This window comes from Bidens hawaiensis, unplaced genomic scaffold (assembly GCF_021521415.1).
Source record: "Bidens hawaiensis isolate Kalapana, Puna unplaced genomic scaffold, B.hawaiensis_p1.1 tig00010344_1, whole genome shotgun sequence".
NCBI lineage: Eukaryota > Viridiplantae > Streptophyta > Magnoliopsida > Asterales > Asteraceae > Bidens > Bidens hawaiensis.
This window is the reverse complement of record NW_027491784.1, coordinates 46,586-64,950: the sequence shown is the minus strand read 5'-3', so window position 1 is coordinate 64,950 and position 18,365 is coordinate 46,586. Positions and strand designations below refer to the sequence as shown.

At 36.8% G+C, this 18,365-nt stretch overlaps 2 protein-coding genes across 4 annotated transcripts; one reads left to right on the top strand and one right to left on the bottom strand.

The window, feature by feature from the left end:
* Positions 1–404: 404 nt before the first annotated feature.
* Positions 405–9,881, top strand: LOC143534788 (uncharacterized). 2 transcript variants are annotated; one of them, XM_077029194.1, is made up of 13 exons: positions 405–506; positions 1,469–1,675; positions 2,339–2,468; positions 2,566–2,668; positions 2,753–2,876; positions 7,946–8,011; positions 8,180–8,218; positions 8,342–8,422; positions 8,545–8,592; positions 8,689–8,739; positions 8,906–8,974; positions 9,070–9,282; positions 9,374–9,881. In XM_077029194.1, the coding sequence occupies exons 2-13, from the start codon at positions 1,523–1,525 to the stop codon at positions 9,677–9,679; spliced, it is 1,383 nt and encodes a 460-aa protein (XP_076885309.1). In that variant the 5' UTR covers positions 405–506; positions 1,469–1,522; the 3' UTR covers positions 9,680–9,881. The 2 variants fall into 2 exon arrangements, with proteins under 2 accessions (XP_076885309.1, XP_076885310.1); XM_077029195.1 differs by lacking the exon at positions 405–506 and adding an exon at positions 1,339–1,367.
* A 1,171-nt stretch (positions 9,882–11,052) lies between these two features.
* LOC143534786 (myb family transcription factor PHL8-like) lies at positions 11,053–15,478 on the bottom strand. 2 transcript variants are annotated; one of them, XM_077029193.1, is made up of 7 exons: positions 15,236–15,478; positions 15,061–15,137; positions 14,933–14,990; positions 14,785–14,857; positions 14,627–14,696; positions 13,826–14,098; positions 11,053–11,068 (listed from the first exon to the last, which is right to left on the bottom strand). In XM_077029193.1, the coding sequence occupies exons 1-7, from the start codon at positions 15,336–15,338 to the stop codon at positions 11,066–11,068; spliced, it is 657 nt and encodes a 218-aa protein (XP_076885308.1). In that variant the 5' UTR covers positions 15,339–15,478; the 3' UTR covers positions 11,053–11,065. The 2 variants fall into 2 exon arrangements, with proteins under 2 accessions (XP_076885308.1, XP_076885307.1); XM_077029192.1 differs by lacking the exon at positions 11,053–11,068 and having other exon boundaries at positions 13,718–14,098.
* Between the last annotated feature and the right edge of the window lie 2,887 nt (positions 15,479–18,365).

The window sequence follows — 18,365 nt, the reverse complement described above, 5'->3', positions numbered from 1 at the left end:
AAAGCTTAGTTCACCCAACTACCCAACGACCGAGCTCCATATAAAAATTAATTAATAAGTAGTAAACGACCAAGCCTAAGTCAAACTCGAGCTTGAAAATCTACTAACGAGCCAAACTCGAGCTCTATAAAAATCAAACAAGTCAAACTCGAGCCTTGTCAAGCTCGTCTCGTCTCGTTTGCACAAACCATGTTACATGAATTGAGTAACCAACATATAATAAACATGTTCAAGTCACAATAATATTCATCCTATTCGGATCCAAACCCATCCAAACTCACACATAATAATAATAATAATAATAATAATAATAATAATAATAATAATAATAATAATAATAATAATAATATAAACCCGACCCATCCCAGTCAAGTCGGGTCAACCCTTCAATCTCACTTCTTTAAAGAAACTAAACCAAAACACACCACCACGACGTCTAACCACCATTTAACCAATTCAAACCACCGGCTTACGTCACTCTTACTCACCGGAATCACACTCTTCCGGTATATACATATACATATACATACATATTATTATTATTATTATTGTTTCCAAATTTGTTAATTTTTATAAATTAGGGCAAAACGAAACCCTAACTTTTACTAATTTCTTAATTTGTGAATCCAATTGATGCAATTCAGTTCCTTAATTCGATTTATGATTATATAACTGGTATATACATCGTTTTAATTCGATTATTATACACTTGTTAAAAACTAGGGCAAAATTAGGGCAAAATTGAACTTTAAGTTTGGCTAGTTTTGTAATTTTTAGATCATTTTTGATGCAATTCAATTGATTTTATTTGTTTTATGATGATATATATTGTTCTAATTCAATCATTGTACTTGATTTAGGGCTAATTTAGTGATTTGTTAAAAATTAGGGATAATTTTTTTATTTATTAAATCATTTCGATGCATTTCACCGTTATGTACATTGTTCAACTTTAATTGTTATTTATGCAGTTAATGCCGTAAAAAGTCGAATATCGGTGATATTTGAGATATCGGTAATTATATTGTCATTCAGAATTTTTATATATATACATGTATAAAAACATAAACAAAATATTAATATTAATAGTAATATGAAAAGTCAAAACTCAATAAGTGTCAAATATCGGTTAAATATTGGTCGATATCACCATAATATCGGTACCGATATGCTAACCGATAATTTGCTTGGGGACCAATAATCAATATATCACCAATATATCGCCGATATTAACTGCATAGATTATTATACACAGCTAGTTTCTTAATTTTGAAATCATTTCGATGCATTTCACTTCCTTAATGTGATGTATGATGGTATCATTGGTATATACATAGTTCTACTTCAATTATTATACCTAATTTAAGGTGAATTTTGTGATGCTACACTTGTTGAAGTTTTTTAATTTCTAAATCATTTTGATGCAATTCACCTCATTGATTTGATATTTGATGCATGATGATACCAGAGGATAAACTGTTGAAGAATATAGTTGGTGTTGATTTGGTGATGATCTGCTGATATGAGTAGACCGTCGTTTAGACCGCGTCCGTTAGATATACATAAGAAGCTACCGATTTTGAAATCTATAAAGGATTTTGAAGATGATGATACTCCAACTGCTACTAGAACACAGATGCTTCGGCTTGTTGCAGAAACTGATAATGATACACAGGTTCAACTTACAGATTCACATTCGATTGGGGTAGTAAACAAATCAAAACGAACCGAACAAGGCTTTGTTCATGTTCATTCGTTAAATCGACTAACGAACAGTTCACCAGCAGCTAACCGAACGGAAGTTCTTGTTCGTGTTCGTTCTTTAAGGAAATGAACTTGAACGTGAACAGTTTATGAACACAGGACGGTTCGGTCTGGATACCAAGTTTGTGTTGGTGTTTTTTTAATAGTCATATGTTAATTTTACATATGAATTAATCACATAATCTCATGTTTATATTTGTTTTAAAGTTAATAATTTTGATTAAATCTATATGTTAAGATTAGATAAGTTATTAAAAAGTATTTAAACCTTTTATGAACAAACATAAATGGATGTAAACGAACACATTATCGAACGTTTACTAACACAACTGAACGAACATGATCTCTGTTCATGTTCATGTTCATGTTCATGTTCGTTCATTTAGTTAATCGAACAAAATGTCTTGATCATCTAATTTATTAAATGACAAGCATAAGCGAACTTCCTGCCAAACAGCTCACGAACAGTTCGCCGAACGTTCGGTTTGTTTATAGCGCTACATTTAATTGATCGATTTGCTGTTAATTTTGTGTTTTTGATATTCATTTCTTATTAAATTGGAGCTGTATTTAGGTACAACATGTAGCTAGCAAGAAAACAGCTTCTGAGATACCTACTCCTGAATATCTGATTGTGGATACATATGAGAGAGATTACTCTCCCACTTTTAATCAACCGACGTCTTATTTACGCGCACGGGGAGGTTTGTAAACGCTGTACATCTGTGAATCTTATATTTTGCAACTTTATTAATGATAATCATAATATTCGTCGGTGATGATCTGTTATGATAATTGCAGTGCGTGCTGAGATTGGAGAGTTTGTTGAGTATGATCTTGATAGTGAAGATGAAGATTGGCTTGAACAGTTCAACAAGGAAGTAAAGCTTCTTTCTGCTGAAAAGTAAGTTCTGTAAGATTAAGTGTTAAATGGTTAAATTAAGTGCTATAAGGTTATATATCAGCTATTTTTATGTGAATTTCACAGGCTTGAGACTATTATATTTAAATTGGAGGTATTAGATCATAAGGCTAGAGAAAAAGCAGGAGTTATAACTCCTACATTTGGAGCACCTATACCTGTACTTTTGACATTTGATGCTGCTGTTGAGGTAAATATTATTTTTAGTTGAAGTTACTCTTTTTCTTTTTAATTTTTTTATTATAGATTTTTTTTCTTTCTTTTGTTTACTAATGGTGAGAACCTTGATTGTTGATTACATTGAAGACAATTGGATCAAAACCACAAATCAAGAACAAGAGAAAACAAAACAGACAGCCCGATTCTTATTGCTTGAAAGAAAGCAAACAAAAGTATTTTTGTGTTTGTGTTGATTACAATGCTGCAGGACTGCCCCTTTTATATTAGGTAGGCTAGGTAACTAAGAAAGGAAATTTGCTAAAAATAAGACACAAAATTATTCAGCCATAAAGACTAAATAATAACAGAACCTAATCTTGCTCCTAGGATCACTCCTCCTAGAATTACTCTTTATTGACCCATGATTTATTCAATTTATTCTTTTTATTCAAGATTAACTAACAATCTCCCCTTTAATCTTGAATAATCTTCATTCCCAACAGCTCTTTCATTTCAGCAAATTGTTGCCTTGGCAAAGCTTTTGTAAGAATGTCTGCCTTCTGCAACTTCCCACTGATGTGTTCAACCTTTATCTCCTCTTTCTCAATGCACTCCCGTATGAAATGGTAGCGCGTGTTAATGTGTTTGCTCCTTCCGTAAAACACCGGATTCTTCATAAGTGCTATGGCGGATTGGTTATCAACTTTCATGGTCACCATTTCTTCCTTCCAGCCTGTTATCTCAGCAAGTAAGCCTCTCAACCAAAGTGCTTGGCAAGTTGCGGTAGCGGCTGCCATAAATTCAGCTTCACACGAGGATAAAGCTACAGTGTTCTGTTTCTGAGAGTTCCATGCTACCGGTGCATTATTGAAAAAGAAAACAAGGCCTGTTGTGCTCTTACCATCATCTAGATCGGTCATGTGACTGCTGTCACTAAAGCCGAGAATTTCCTTGCTGCCATTCTTAGGATAGTGTATCCCAAGTTCAGTCGACCCTTTAACATATCTTAAAATGTGTTTGACAGCTTGCATATGTGTTTGTTGTGGCGATTGCATGAAACGACTTACGAACCCAACTGAGTAGCTCAAGTCTGGTCTGGTGTGGGTTAAGTACCGAAGACTCCCCACCAGTTTCCTATACTCGGTTGCATCAACTTCAGCTCCAACATCTTTCTTTGACAGCTTCAAACCAGGCTCCATAGGAAACTTTGTTGCATTGCAATCTGCAAGTCCTGCTAGATTCAGTAGTTTGCGAGCGTACCCAGCTTGTTTTATAGATATGCCACAACTTCCTTGGCTTACCTCGATGCCAAGGTAATATTGGAGTAATCCTAGATCACTCATTTCAAAACGGCCTTCCATTTCCTTCTTGAAAGTTGCTATATCTGATTGTCTCCCCCCGGTGACAATCATGTCGTCTACGTACACTCCCACAATTAACAATTGTTTGTTTGTCACCCTTTTGTACACAGCATGCTCATGTTTACACCTTATGAAACCCAACAACTTTAAGGTGTTATCTAGGCGTGTGTTCCATGCTCGAGGAGCTTGTCTCAAACCGTAGAGTGCCTTCCTTAGTTTGTAGACTTGGTTTTCTTTTCCTTTCTTCACAAAGCCTTCCGGTTGGGTTACATACACCTCCTCCTTTAATTCTCCATGGAGGAATGCAGATTTTACATCCAAATGATGTACTTCCCACCCAAAGTAGGCTGCCAATGCGAGGATCAATCTCACGGTCTCCATTCTTGCAACCGGTGCAAACACCTCCTCGAAATCGACCCCATACTGTTGTACATACCCCTTTGCGACCAGGCGTGCTTTGTGTTTTGTAACTGCTCCATTTGCATCTTGTTTTACTTTGAATACCCATTTCAAACCGATGGGTTTATGACCTTGTGGTAGATCAGTCAACTTCCACGTGTCATTCTTCTCAATCGACTTCAATTCTTGCTGCATTGCTACTTCCCATTCCTTTTTATTTGCAGCTTCATTGTAGTTTCTGGGTTCATTTTCCATTAGGAGTAAATTTATGTTGCTGTTTTCATAAGTTTCACCAATAGATCTATAACCCCGAATTGGAGTGTCATCAAACACCTCATCTTCAGCCATAGATGGGTCTCCCACGCCTTCACTATCAGTTGGTTCCCTTGGTAGGATAGGTCCTCTACCTGTTACTGCCATCATGGGGCTGCTGGAATCTGACCCAGTTGAAGAATCAACAAAAGAATTGTTTTCTTCATGACTCTGATCATCCAATGGCTGGTTTAGGTCAGCCGTAGATGCATCAAAGTATGAGAAGTCTTCTGTTTCAGAATCAGTGTGCACAATAAATTCTGTAACTTCTGGTGCACTGTTGCTTGATGATTCTGACCAATCCCACTTTGTATCTTCTTCAAACACCACATCTCTACTCACCAAGATCTTATTTGTTGTTGGATCTAGAAGTCGATATGCCTTAGTGTTTGGTTGAACACCAAGATGCACTAGTCTTCGGCTTCTATCATCCAGCTTTTTCAGATGTGTAGTCATTATTTTTGCATAACATACACACCCAAAAATTCTGAGTTGATCTAGGTTTGGTTTTCGGCCCTTTAAAGTTTCATACGGTGTCTTGTCCTTTAAAGCTCTTGTAGGAACTCGATTTAGGATATAGAGAGAGTGCCTTATTCCTTCTCCCCATAAATCTTGTGGAAGTTCCATAGCCTTCAAGATAGTCCGTGTCATCTCCAAAATGGATCTATTTCTACGCTCCACCACACCATTTTGTTGTGGTGAGTATGGTGCGGAGAATTGATGTGTGATCCCCTCTTGATTACAAAAGTCTTCAAAGGCACGAGAAACGAACTCACCACCATTATCCGTTCTCAAATTCTTAACTTTTGTTTCAAGCTCCAATTCCATTTGATTCTTGAATCTCTTAAAACATTCAAAGACTTCATCTTTTGTCTTGATCAAATAAGCCCACATGAACCGGCTATAATCATCAACGATTAGAAACATATACCGGTTTCCACCTTTTGTGGAGGGAGAGATTGGACCACACACATCTGCATAAATTAGCTCAAGAGGCTTCTTGGCTTGATTACTTGTTTGATTAGGAAAAGGGGTTCGAGTTTGTTTCCCAATAAGACAAGAATCACATACCTGTTTTGGGTGCTCAATCTTTGGAACTCCTATTGCCATATTCTTGTTTTCTAACAGCTTTATGGCGTCAAAATTGAGATGCCCGAGTCGGGCATGCCATACCCAAACCTCGTCCTTCAAATTTGACAGCAAACAAACCGGATCTGCCACCTTCAAATCAATCTTGTACAGCCGGTTTGAAGACCTTAGCACCTTCATGATGAGTCTCCCCTCTGCATCTCGCATCCATAAGTACTCATCTTTCATGAGAACCGAATATCCAATTTCTGTAAATTGGCCCAAACTAAGAATATTACTTCTTAGATAAGGTATGTAATAGACATCTTCAAGAATCTTTTGTTCACCATTCTTGCATGCTAAGATAATCATTCCTTTTCCTTCTATGTTCACGTATGAACCATCTCCAAATCGAACATTTCCAACCGTGTTGAAATTGAGTTTGGAAAAGATTGCACGATTACCCGTCATGTGGTTGCTTGCACCATTGTCAAGGAACCATGTGTGATCTTCCTTTGATTCTTGATCATACCGCTGTGGAATCACTTTATCTTCATTTAGAAAAACAAATTCCTTCTTGCTTTCTGAATGAACTGTCATCAACAGTGCTGGTCCATCTTCTTGTACAAGATTTGCTGCCTCATCTCTTCGTTTTGTGGGACAATCAGACGAGAAATGGCCCTTCCCATCACATCGGAAGCATTTCAAGTTTGATCTATCCCTCCCCTTTGAATGCTGTCGTTCTTCAGCTTTCGCACCATTCGAAGATGATCGACCTCTGCCTCTCCCTTGGCCTCTATTACTCCTTCCAGCAGACCCACGTCCCCGACCAGAACCCTTTTGATCGCGGTTTCTGTTCTGCCAATCTTCATAGGATAATAGGAGTTGGTCGCCACCTTTAGTACTTGATTTTATTCTTTCTTCATAGGCTCTCAATCTCCCGATTGCTTCCTGGAATAACATAGTATCCAGATCAGCAAATTGTTCGATTGAGGCTACGATTGGTAGAAACCGATCAGGAACAGCCCCAAGAAACTTGCGAACTAGTTTCTTTTCTTCCATCTCCCCTCCAAGGCTGTTTGTTTTAGATACGATTTCTCCTAATTTTCCAGCAAAGTCTTCTATTGATTCACTTTCCTTCATCTTCAATGCCTCGAACTCTGTTTCTAACAGCCCCAAACGGGCTTGTTGAACTCGTTCAGCTCCGATGAATCTTGCCTTCAAAGCATCCCAAACTTGTTTTGCCTGCTCAAGATGAGCAAGCTGCAAAACTAGTTCTTCTGGGATTGCTTGATACAAGTATGCAATCGCAAGGCTGTTTTTCTTCGGATCAACCTCGACTCCAGCCCTTGGTTCGATTGCTTCCCAAACACCATGTACATTGAAAATAGCCTTGATTTTGACAGCCCAGATAGTGTAGTTTGAGGGAGTCAAAATCGGGCATTGCAATGACAAGGTATGCTCTCTTGGTCCTCCATGGATTGCTTCTCTTGGTCCTCCTTGGTTTGCTGGATTTGCCATGCCTTTTCTGTTGCTTTCTGAGATACTCTCTTCTTCTGTCCGTCGAAAAAGACTGAGCCTTCAAGCAACTGAACACTCTTAACCTGGTGCTCTGATACCAATTGAAGACAATTGGATCAAAACCACAAATCAAGAACAAGAGAAAACAAAACAGACAGCCCGATTCTTATTGCTTGAAAGAAAGCAAACAAAAGTATTTTTGTGTTTGTGTTGATTACAATGCTGCAGGACTGCCCCTTTTATATTAGGTAGGCTAGGTAACTAAGAAAGGAAATTTGCTAAAAATAAGACACAAAATTATTCAGCCATAAAGACTAAATAATAACAGAACCTAATCTTGCTCCTAGGATCACTCCTCCTAGAATTACTCTTTATTGACCCATGATTTATTCAATTTATTCTTTTTATTCAAGATTAACTAACATACATTACTTGATAGGCCCTTCAAGCTCTATCCATTAAATATGGAGTTTTTCAGTCCATCTATAATTACTGGAAAGAAAAGGTAAGATTTTGAAAACTGTTTTGTTTTCTTGTTGTGATCAAAACATAGTGATTAGGAAAGACCGAAAGAGTGTTATTCTTGAGGTTGAAATAACCTCGAGTTTCCCATTTTCAGCAATCTTAATATAGTTAATAATGCATTTTTTTTGACATTTTTTTCTTTTGTCAGCGGGAAAGATGGCAAAAACCTGTTTTGCGGCGTTTGCAGGTTAGCATCTACTCATGGTTACAGAAGATAATGTGATATTAAATTATTAGATAATTAGGTTTCATTTCTGCTGGTATATTATATTTATGTTTCTAATTTTCATTTTGGTAATTTGTATTATAGCTTCCTCCGCCCGTCAACGATACCAATCCATACAACGTGTTTAGACCAAGGGAAAAAGCTCACAGACTTCACACCAGAAGAGTAAGTTCCTGATCTCTTTTTTTATATATCTTTTTATGATAATTTTTGGAATTGGGCTTTTTGTATTTTGCCTTAAAAACTATGATACCCTTTTACATTCAACCTTTTATTTATATTTTCAGATGCAACGAAGGGAAAACAATGTGCAGTCGTTTGAAAAGCTTCGTCAAGTAAGCATTGCAATCCATTTTCATAATGTGTATGTTATTTATAATATATGTTTTAAACATAGTTCTTATTCTATGTTTTTAATCTGCAATTTTTAGGTCAGACGCAATCTTGAGCAAGCAAAAAGTTTGCTCGAGGCTCTAATTAAGGTATCACTCATATCTCACTCAGTATCTATCTTATATTCTTATTTTGTTTACAATAGACTGTAGTAATATATTTTGTAATCATATTCAACATGCTGGCTATTTATTAACTTACAAAGTGAGAATAAAATGTTACTCTTTTTGACCCGTTATCTAACCCGTGGTACAGAGAGAAGAGAAAAAGAGAGAAGTTATTGACAGTGAAGTGACACTTCAAAGGATCCAATTAAAATACAAGGTAATTATCAGTAACTCACTTTCATTATTTGTTTTTTTTTTTAAATATATTTTTCAAACATTTTGTACATTTTTAATCGTATTTTGGATTTTCAGAATGAAACAGAGCTTCTAGAAGACAGCTTAGGCCTACCTGGACTCCCATCTTTTCTGTCCAAGCTGGCTTCCAGCGAGGACGAATTTATGGAATCAGACGATATCCAACACAACCGTCCACCTGTACAAAATCATGCTTTGTTGGACTCAAGAGCTGTAATGAGACGAGAGTTTAGACGCCCACCTGTCCCATCCACCTGGCTTAATAAATTGGTAAAATATTTTATAACCACGACCCGTTTACTTACAAACGGGTTGATTCTGGTCATTTTTTTTAATCTCAAACGGGTCAAATCTTATGCAGGATCCAAATGAACCGGTGCTACTTTTCACAAAACCTCTGGATCCTGCCAAGCTGGCAGCTGCAGGTATTGTACCTCCAGTAGCTAACTCTGAACAAAACGGCGGGTCGTCACGCTCGTTTGGTTCTCGTGGCCGGATCGGTAGAGGCGGGAGAATAATATTTGATCGATGGAATCCGTTTATGCACACACCAACCGATTCTGGCGATTCTCTATATTTACCACCTAAACCACAACAGCAGCTGCCGTCACATAACGGGTCTCTTATCTCTATCGCCGCACCGTACAACCACCATTACCGCCACTAGGTGGTTTATTAGATAGCAATGAGCATGATACAACCATCATCACCGCCACATCAACAACGGCTTTACAACTCTCGATGGGTTGTTTGTGGTATTCTTGTGACGGGTAAATTGATGCGTGTATATACACTTTGTTTCTAATGTTAGGAAAGATTATTTAGGATGCAAGCGAGTCGATTTTTGGAAGTGTATTTTTAGTAGTCAATGACTCAACAGTATCGAATTATTGTCGCATTTGGTCATATTCTAAGTGTCGGTAAAGACTTTATTCGACAGGTCTGTTCTTTATTTGTTACACTTTTAACAAATTATAATGACTCGGATCACATAAGTCTATTCGTTTATCCAAATCACTCTTCCGCCTATGCAGAAGCGTAGCTTAGTTGGGGCTAGGGGTGGCCCTGGCCCCCTCTGTTTTTTCGTTTGGTGGTGTAAATGTATCCTTTTTCGGTCGAAAATTTTTATACATAGTGTAAATTTACCAGTTTCCGATCGAAATTGAGCCCGGCCCCTTCGTTTTTGGCTCGGTAGTGTAAACTTATCCTTTTTCGGCTGGAAATTTTTATACATATTGTATATTTACTCGTTTCCGAACGAAATTTTGAGCCTAGCCCCTCTGTTTTTATCGCTCGGTAATGTAAATTTATCCTTTTTGGCCGAAAATTTTTATGCATGGTGTAAATTTACCCGTTTCCGACCGAAATTTTGAGCCCGCCACCCTCTAGTTTATGATTTTTTAATACATATTGAGGCCGCCCCCCTCGACGTATATGTCCAAGCTTCGCCACTGCACCTAGTGTACAAAACGGTTTGGGACTAGGAACCGGAACCGGTTCCTAACCGGTTCCTATATTCAAAACCCCCTTTTAAACCGGTTCCAGGCTCGAACCGGTTAGGGAACCGAACCGGTTCTCCCACCCTCGGACCCCTAACCTATCTAACCGGTTCTTACCGGTTCCTAACCCGGTTCCTGTACCGTAACCGGTTTCAACCAGTTACAGTGTAAAATTTTTTTTTTTTTCGTTTGCGATTTGGATTCTAAACTACGATTCGTATTTGTATAACATGAAAAATAAAAAAAAACAATTAACATAAAAATAAACAAATAACTGATGAAGAAAAGACAACTACTGAAGATGTTTGCCACTGAAGACAACTACTGAAGGTTGCCACTGATGACAAGTTGACAACTACTGAAGGTTGCCACTGATGATAACTACTGAAGGTTGCCACTGATGACAACTACTGAAGGTTGCCACTGATCACAACTACTGAAGACTGCCACTGATGAGGAATATTCATCAGTGGGAAAGCTGCCACTGATGAGGAATACTCATCAGTGGGAACAGTCATCAGTTGAATCAGTGGGAAAGCTGCCACTGATGACAACTACTGAAGGTTGCCACTGATGAGGAATACTCATCAGTGGGGACATTCTTCAGTTGCGACTTCTTCCTCGGAATTACTTGTAGAAATGCCTTCTTGTTCGTCGTGCACTCGAACATCAAGTGGTGTTTCATCTTCGAGAGTGGTTACGTGTTGAATACGATCGATTGAGTCCAAGTGATCCTTTAAGCAAATGCACATCTCCACCGACTCCGAATTTAGTCATGTTCTTCTCACCGATATTACCCTGCCACTAAGAGAAAAAACAGATTCCGAAGCTACCGTAGAAGCTTGGACGGTTAGTAAATCACGGGCCATGGTGGCAAGAATCGGAAACCCGGTTTCCTTTACCTTCCACCAAGCCAAAACATCAAAAGTGCCATATTTCTCTTCGGATAAACAGGTAGAGTAATCATTTGCACTATACCTTCCTAGTTCGCTTGAAGGGGTGTTACCCCTTTGTTTTTTAGCCGTTACGTTGCGAACGGTGTTCATAAGGCTAATCATGGGATCTCGTACTCTAGTAGCACTTGAACTTGATGAAGACCCCCCCGGCATAGGCATGTGTACGTTTGACCCATATTTATTTAAATAAAAGTCATACATAAATTTAAAATTCAAGTTAAAATCATTTTTTGCCTCTGTTGAAAAGTTTGGGTCAACTTCATGCATATCTAAGGCTGAAAAAATTTCATCTATCACACATTCAACCCCCGTAACATTTAACATTGGGTTTAAAGCGGCGGCGCAAGTAAAAACCGGTGGCAATTCAAGAAAGTATTTTTTTAATTTAAACTTCATTGGTAATATGATGTTTGAAAACATTGGACTTTTATTTTCAAATTCTTTAAGATTGTTAACGATTAAAAATAACTCCGAAAGAACCAAGGGACTTGTCGGATAATACGTTCCCGATAGTTTCGTAGTTGATGTTTTAAAAACTTCAAGAAAAGTCGATAAGTCATTGATAATTTCCCATTTCTCATTTGAAAATGGGATTGCCAAATCATTCTCGGCAAGACTAGAATGAAACATTTGTAAAGTTTCTCTTTGTTTCAAAGCACTTTGAAACATTATGCAAGTGGAATTCCATCGATGGGGTACATCCCAATTAGCTCCCAAAGCTTTTCTTCCCGTATCTTTACAAAATTTTCTATATTCCATTTGTCTTTTTTTACTTTTCTTAAAAACTTCATGTATCATTAGTCTAAAATCGTTTATAACCGATGTAACCTCATCCGAAGCAAGTCCGTCTTGCACGATTAAATTAATGATATGTGCAACACACCTTGAGTGAAAAAATACACCATTGCAAATCGGCGTATATTTTAATTTTAATTTATCAACCGCCGATGTATTATTCGACGCGTTATCAAATGCCATTGAAAATATTTTATTTTCTAGTTTATAAGTTTTTATAACATAATCTAAAATTTCAAACAAATTATCTCCCGTATGTGGATACTCAAAGAGTTCGAAAGCAATGGTGCGTTTCATCATTTCCCACGATGACGGGTCTACCCAATGAGCGGTGACACAAAGATAAGATTCGGGTAGACCATGTGGAGCCGACCAAACATCACTAGTTAAGTTTATTCCCGTATTTATATTTTCAAAATATGCAATTAGTACCTCTTTGGCCTTCTTCCACAATTTTAAACAATAACATTTAAGAGTATGACGACTTACGTGAGTGTATTGTGGTTGAAGCGTATCTCGAATCATGGCGGTTAAGCGAGGGTTGTCGAAGTGGCTAAACGGCAAACTTCTTGAATCACAAACTTCGCCATACGATCTTGAACTCGATCAATTTGGTATGTAAATATTCCGCCTTCACTATCCATTTGCGTTTGTTGCGAATCGACGTTCTTTTTCAACGCCTTGCAATACGGTTTTTCGATGTGTTTCTTCAAATTTGAATTCGAAAGTGGGTTTAAATAAATCCCACAAAACTTGCACCGAGCCTTCAATGAATGGTCACTCAATTCAACCAAATCTCTTGATTACGATTATGAGGTACAATACGAACGAAACTTGGTTCGGCGTTGGAACCTTGACCAACCGATGATTGTGAGGCAGCCATAACAACAAATATGAATATAGAAGAAGAGAAAACAAGAGATTAGAGAACTCAAAACGTTGTAATAGCGTTTTTTTGTATTTTTTTGCGTTCGGGTTTGCGTTTTGAGTGTTGTGATGAACCCATGACACCAAATACCTATTTATACTAGTAGTGGGGTGCTTGGGGGAGCCAAAAAACGGCTATTTTTGACCCCAACGGCCAAAAAAAACGATTTCCAACGGCTATATTCGATCCAACGGCTAGAACCGGTTAGGAACCGGTTCCGGATGGTTCGGTTCCAGAACCGGTTCCGATTCGGTTCCGGTTCCTACCCGCCCCCACTCAGAAATGCAAGAACCGGTCACGGATCATCGGGTTGAATCAGATAGGGTCCGGTTCCTACAAAAAACGGGTAGGAACCGGTTCGGGTCCACCGGTTCGGTTCCAGGAACCGGTTTCGTTGAACATCTCTAACTGCGCCTATGTTTAATTCGACAGTAACAATTTAGCATTATTTACACCATATTCAACTTATACAACTTTTAGAAAACAGGATGCAACTACCATATATATACACATTATAATGGTCTATCAAACTCTTAACCTCACTTGGAGTTCAAATCCAGTATGTTTGACTTTGACTCAAAGTCAAAGTCATTCACAAATTGACTATTCAAATCAAACTCCTTTGATGACAAAACAAGATTATCCTTTTCACTTCTTTCTGAACTCTCGGATGATGTTAACGAACTTTCTAACGGTGATTTTGGTTTCGGGTTTTCTTCAAGATTATGTTTTAAAGAACTCGGGCACCCGTAATCCACCATGGAAACTAGTGATGACAAGTCAACTTTTGCTTCTTCTACTTGTATACCAGATGAATCATACCCTGCAAGTGTTTTTTGTGCCTTTTTTAAAACCGAGTGTATATATCTTCCTTGAGCCTCGATTCTTAACTGTAAACGTCTTTGTACCTGGAAAAACCGTTCACTCAGTCAATGGCGGATCCAAGATTTTTTGAACTTTTTTGCTTTGTTTACACTACGACATGATACATGCATAGTTTTTTTTCGGTGAGTGTGACAACCCGCTACTAGAAAACTCATGGGATCCGCCAACACCCTACTAAGCAGCGGGATCAGGTAAACTGTGACTTGTTTAGGAGTAGGAGTGGCAATAAAACACAACACGGAAATAATCAGGTTTTGGGTCGGCTTGTCTGACCTGTTTAAAAGACGGGCCGTGTTTGGTTGACCTGTTTAAACCGTTTAGTTAAAACAGGTCGATCCAAAAACCCATTTAGTAATACAACTCGACCGATAATGACCTTTTTAACCCATATTTTAAAAACCCACCAACTCGATTAACACGTTTACAACTTGGTTTATCATCCGCAAACCCGTTTTGCACATTTAGATAAATGGGTTAAACGGGTCGTGTTAAGGTTACATTAAATCTAACTGTGTGCGGGTTAAGGTTGATTTTTTCATTCATTTTTTTACCTCTATTTGTTCATGAAGTTTTCTTTGTACTTCCATTTGCATCTGTAAAGCTTGAGCAATCTTTAAGCCTCTGATACAATAAACATTACAATTAGTCAGTCTTTTAACATTTTATCTTAAAAAAGATATAAACTTTATAGGTTAAATAAGTAGATTACTCGTTAATCTGATTTTTGTTTTCATCGTTATGATCGATACTAGTGACATCGCTCCTATGATCATCTGCAACCTCTGCAACAAAACTCATAAACTTAATAAAAATTTGTCACCAAAAAGATAAATAATAATATTCAGTTATTTAGTCACCTTCTTGCATATTTCCACTGCAAGCCGGTGACAGTTGAGTCTTTCGCAGCCTATATTTCTTCATCGATACATTAAAAAAATTTTTAAAAAAATTAATCATAAGCAAACAAATTAAGGCTGCAAGTTACCTGTAAATGACTCTTTAGGTGGTACAAAGTAAGCCCATTAATGTTCATCATCTTCATCAAAGGTTTTGGTGTTGCTTCTGATCATAATACCATAAATGAACAAAAGATTCAAGATTTTGTAAAAAAGATTCAAGATTTTTAAAAAAGATTCAAACTTTATAAAAAAAATACTGACTCTCCGGGCCTCCAAGCTGAGTAACTGCGTCCACGAAGCGTTTATGAAGGTCGGGTGTCCATTTAAGTCTCGGTTTAGCATCACTTGATAACAATAAACTCATGTCTTGATTTTGAATATTCTGATCATCCAGTTCTTAGTTTCTGTATGAGAGAAAGAATATAAATGTGTATGTGTAATTTGGTCTGATTCTGTTTAAATCAAGATTTATGTCTGAAACATGTGGCAGCTCATGATTAGTCTTTGTAAACTTTTATTATTATTATTATTATTATTATTATTATTATTATCTTTTTTTATTTTTTGGGGTGGGGTTAGAAGGGGGGGTGGATGTTGTCACTAGGGGTGTGCAAGAAACAAAAAACCGATCCGAAACCGAAAAGACCAAACCGAAACAAAAACCGATGGCTTAGTTTTATGTTTTTCAAAAAATCGAACTACGAATTCCTAAATTTATTTTTTTTATTTTTAATTTTAATTAATTTATAAGAAATTTAATAAATATGTAACTCGAATATTTTTGGTCAAATATATGATAGTCTATTATGTAACAATTAACATAAATTATCTATATACCTAAATTCACTATTTTCGGTCAATTTTATTTTTTCGGACTAAATTTTCAACCGCAAATGACAAAAACCGAAACTGAACCAAAATCAAAACAAAAACTGAAAAACCGGAACCGAACGATTTCAAAAAATCTAAAAACCAAAGTTTGAGTTTTCGGTTTGCTTTTAACCCAAAACCACACTAAACCGCGTCACGCACACCCTAGTTATCAACTCACATTTCATATTCACAACAAAAACAAAAATGGAAAAAGTATTTTATACTTATTATTGATTTAACTTTTACTTGAATGGCATGAAGAGAATCTTTGATGATGGTGCAAAAACAAAGAAAGCAAAACACACTTCTATTTGGGTCTCAAAAGCAGAGAAAAAAGTGCTTGATTTGTTTTTATCTTCATGTTTCACATTACCATATTCATTAAACCAACATTCCTCCTTCAAGGTTTCAAGTGTGCTTTTCAAAACCTAAATTGTTTTATATCTTCCGATCTTTCCATCGATCGATAGGAAAATCACATACCCAGTTCCGACCGATTATGAATGGATTTTATATTTTATATTATGTCTTATTTGTTTCATTTTTAGATTTGGTCAATGGCGTAGCTTAGTTGGAGCTAGATGTGGCCCCAGCCCCCTCCGTTTTTTTCGCTCGGTGGTGTAAATTTATCTTTTTTCGGCTGAAAATTTACCCGTTTCCGACCGAAATTTTGAGCCCGGCCCCTCCGTTTTTCGCTCGGTAGGGTAAATTTATCCTTTTTCGGCCAAAATTTTTATACATAATGTAAATTTACCTGTTTCCAACCAAAATTTTGAGCGTGACCCCTCCACTTTTATGCTTGATAGTGTAAGTTTATCATTTTTCGGCCGAAAATTTGTGTACTGTAAATTTACTCGTTTATGACCGAAAGTCCCCCCCCCCTCAACATATATGTCCAAGCTTCGCCACTGGATTTGGTATAATGTTTTTTGTTGTATTATTACAGTTTTGGTTGCGGTATTACGGTTTTGGTATCATAGATTGCCGGTACCAAGTTTAATGGAGATTAAAAGAAGAACAAAGTGGTATCAAAGCGAGTAACGTACCCAAAGCACCTGTACCATAAAATTCGGTACGGGTACCTAGATTTTCGATACCCAAATTAAAATTTTGAAATCTTCTTTTCATTTCGTCCTTTTGGTCTTATTACATGTGCTAGGTAATTCACGTGTCACAAAGTAAATCACGTGTAACTCCAATGATGTCTCAGTTGGGACGCATAATTGATAATTTAACTTGCTTTGTTGGCCGTGGGACTGGTTAGTGGACGCCCAATGATGACGTACATAAATATTAAGAAATCAACATTTCAGTTTTCATCTAAAAGTTATGCGTTCTAACCCATATTTCTCATCGGTTTCATCGAACACTTGGTGGGCATTACCAGATACTAGTTAACCATATTCACATTCCACAAATCAACATTCAGTTTTCATAAAAAAATTATGAATTCTAATCAATTTTTCTTATTGGATTTTCATCGAACGCCTAGTGGGCATTACGTTGGTACGCCTAACAATCACCACCCGACAACGCGTATTAGCTATTACTTACCCGATACTAGTTACCCGTATTCACAATTCAACATTCAGTTTTTGTCCAAACACCTGGTGGGCATTCAACTGACTCACTGAACGAAAAAGAGTATGCCTGTAAACGAACCGAACGAACACAAACATAGGCATGTTCATTTAACTTTAAACGAACACGAACACGAACACTTAATCGGACACATATTTTGTGCCCGTGTTCGTTTATCAAAAAATGAACGTGTTCGTGTTCGTTTGTTTAACGTCTAAACGAACGGTTCACGAACATAAATGAACATTACTGAACAAAAATAAACAAACAAAAATGAACATAGATAAACATAAACGAACACACTTAAATGACCAAAAATGAACAAATATAAAAGCATTAACTAGGAGTGTGCAAGAAACCGAAAAAACCAATCCGGAACCGAAAAAACCGAATAAACCAAATCAAAAAAAACCGAACCGAAACAAAAACCAACAGTTCGGTTTTATGTTATTGTAAAAACCGAACTAACGGTTCGGTTTTGGTTTTGCATATAATAAAAACCGTAAAAACCAAACCGAACCGAATTGCTAACTATTTGTTATTTTATATTTTATATTAAGTAATTTATAAGAATTTAATAAACATGTAACTTAAATATTGTTGGTAAAATGTTTAATAGTCTATTATTTTACAACTAACATAATTATTTATACCTAAATTAATTTTTTCTTGAAAACTTTCTTTTGACTTAAAATTTTCAAGATCAAATTGCAAAAATACCGAAAAAACCGAAACGAAACCAAAATGAAAACCAAAAAACCGAAACCGAACAGTTTCAAATACTCCAAAAACCGAAGTTTTGGTTTTCAGTTCGGTTTTAACCAAAAACCGCACCGAACCGCACCACGCACACCCCTAGCATTAACTAAATCTCTTCAAGATAATATTTTATTATTTTCTATAAATATGTAAACGGACATAAATAAACATAAGTAAA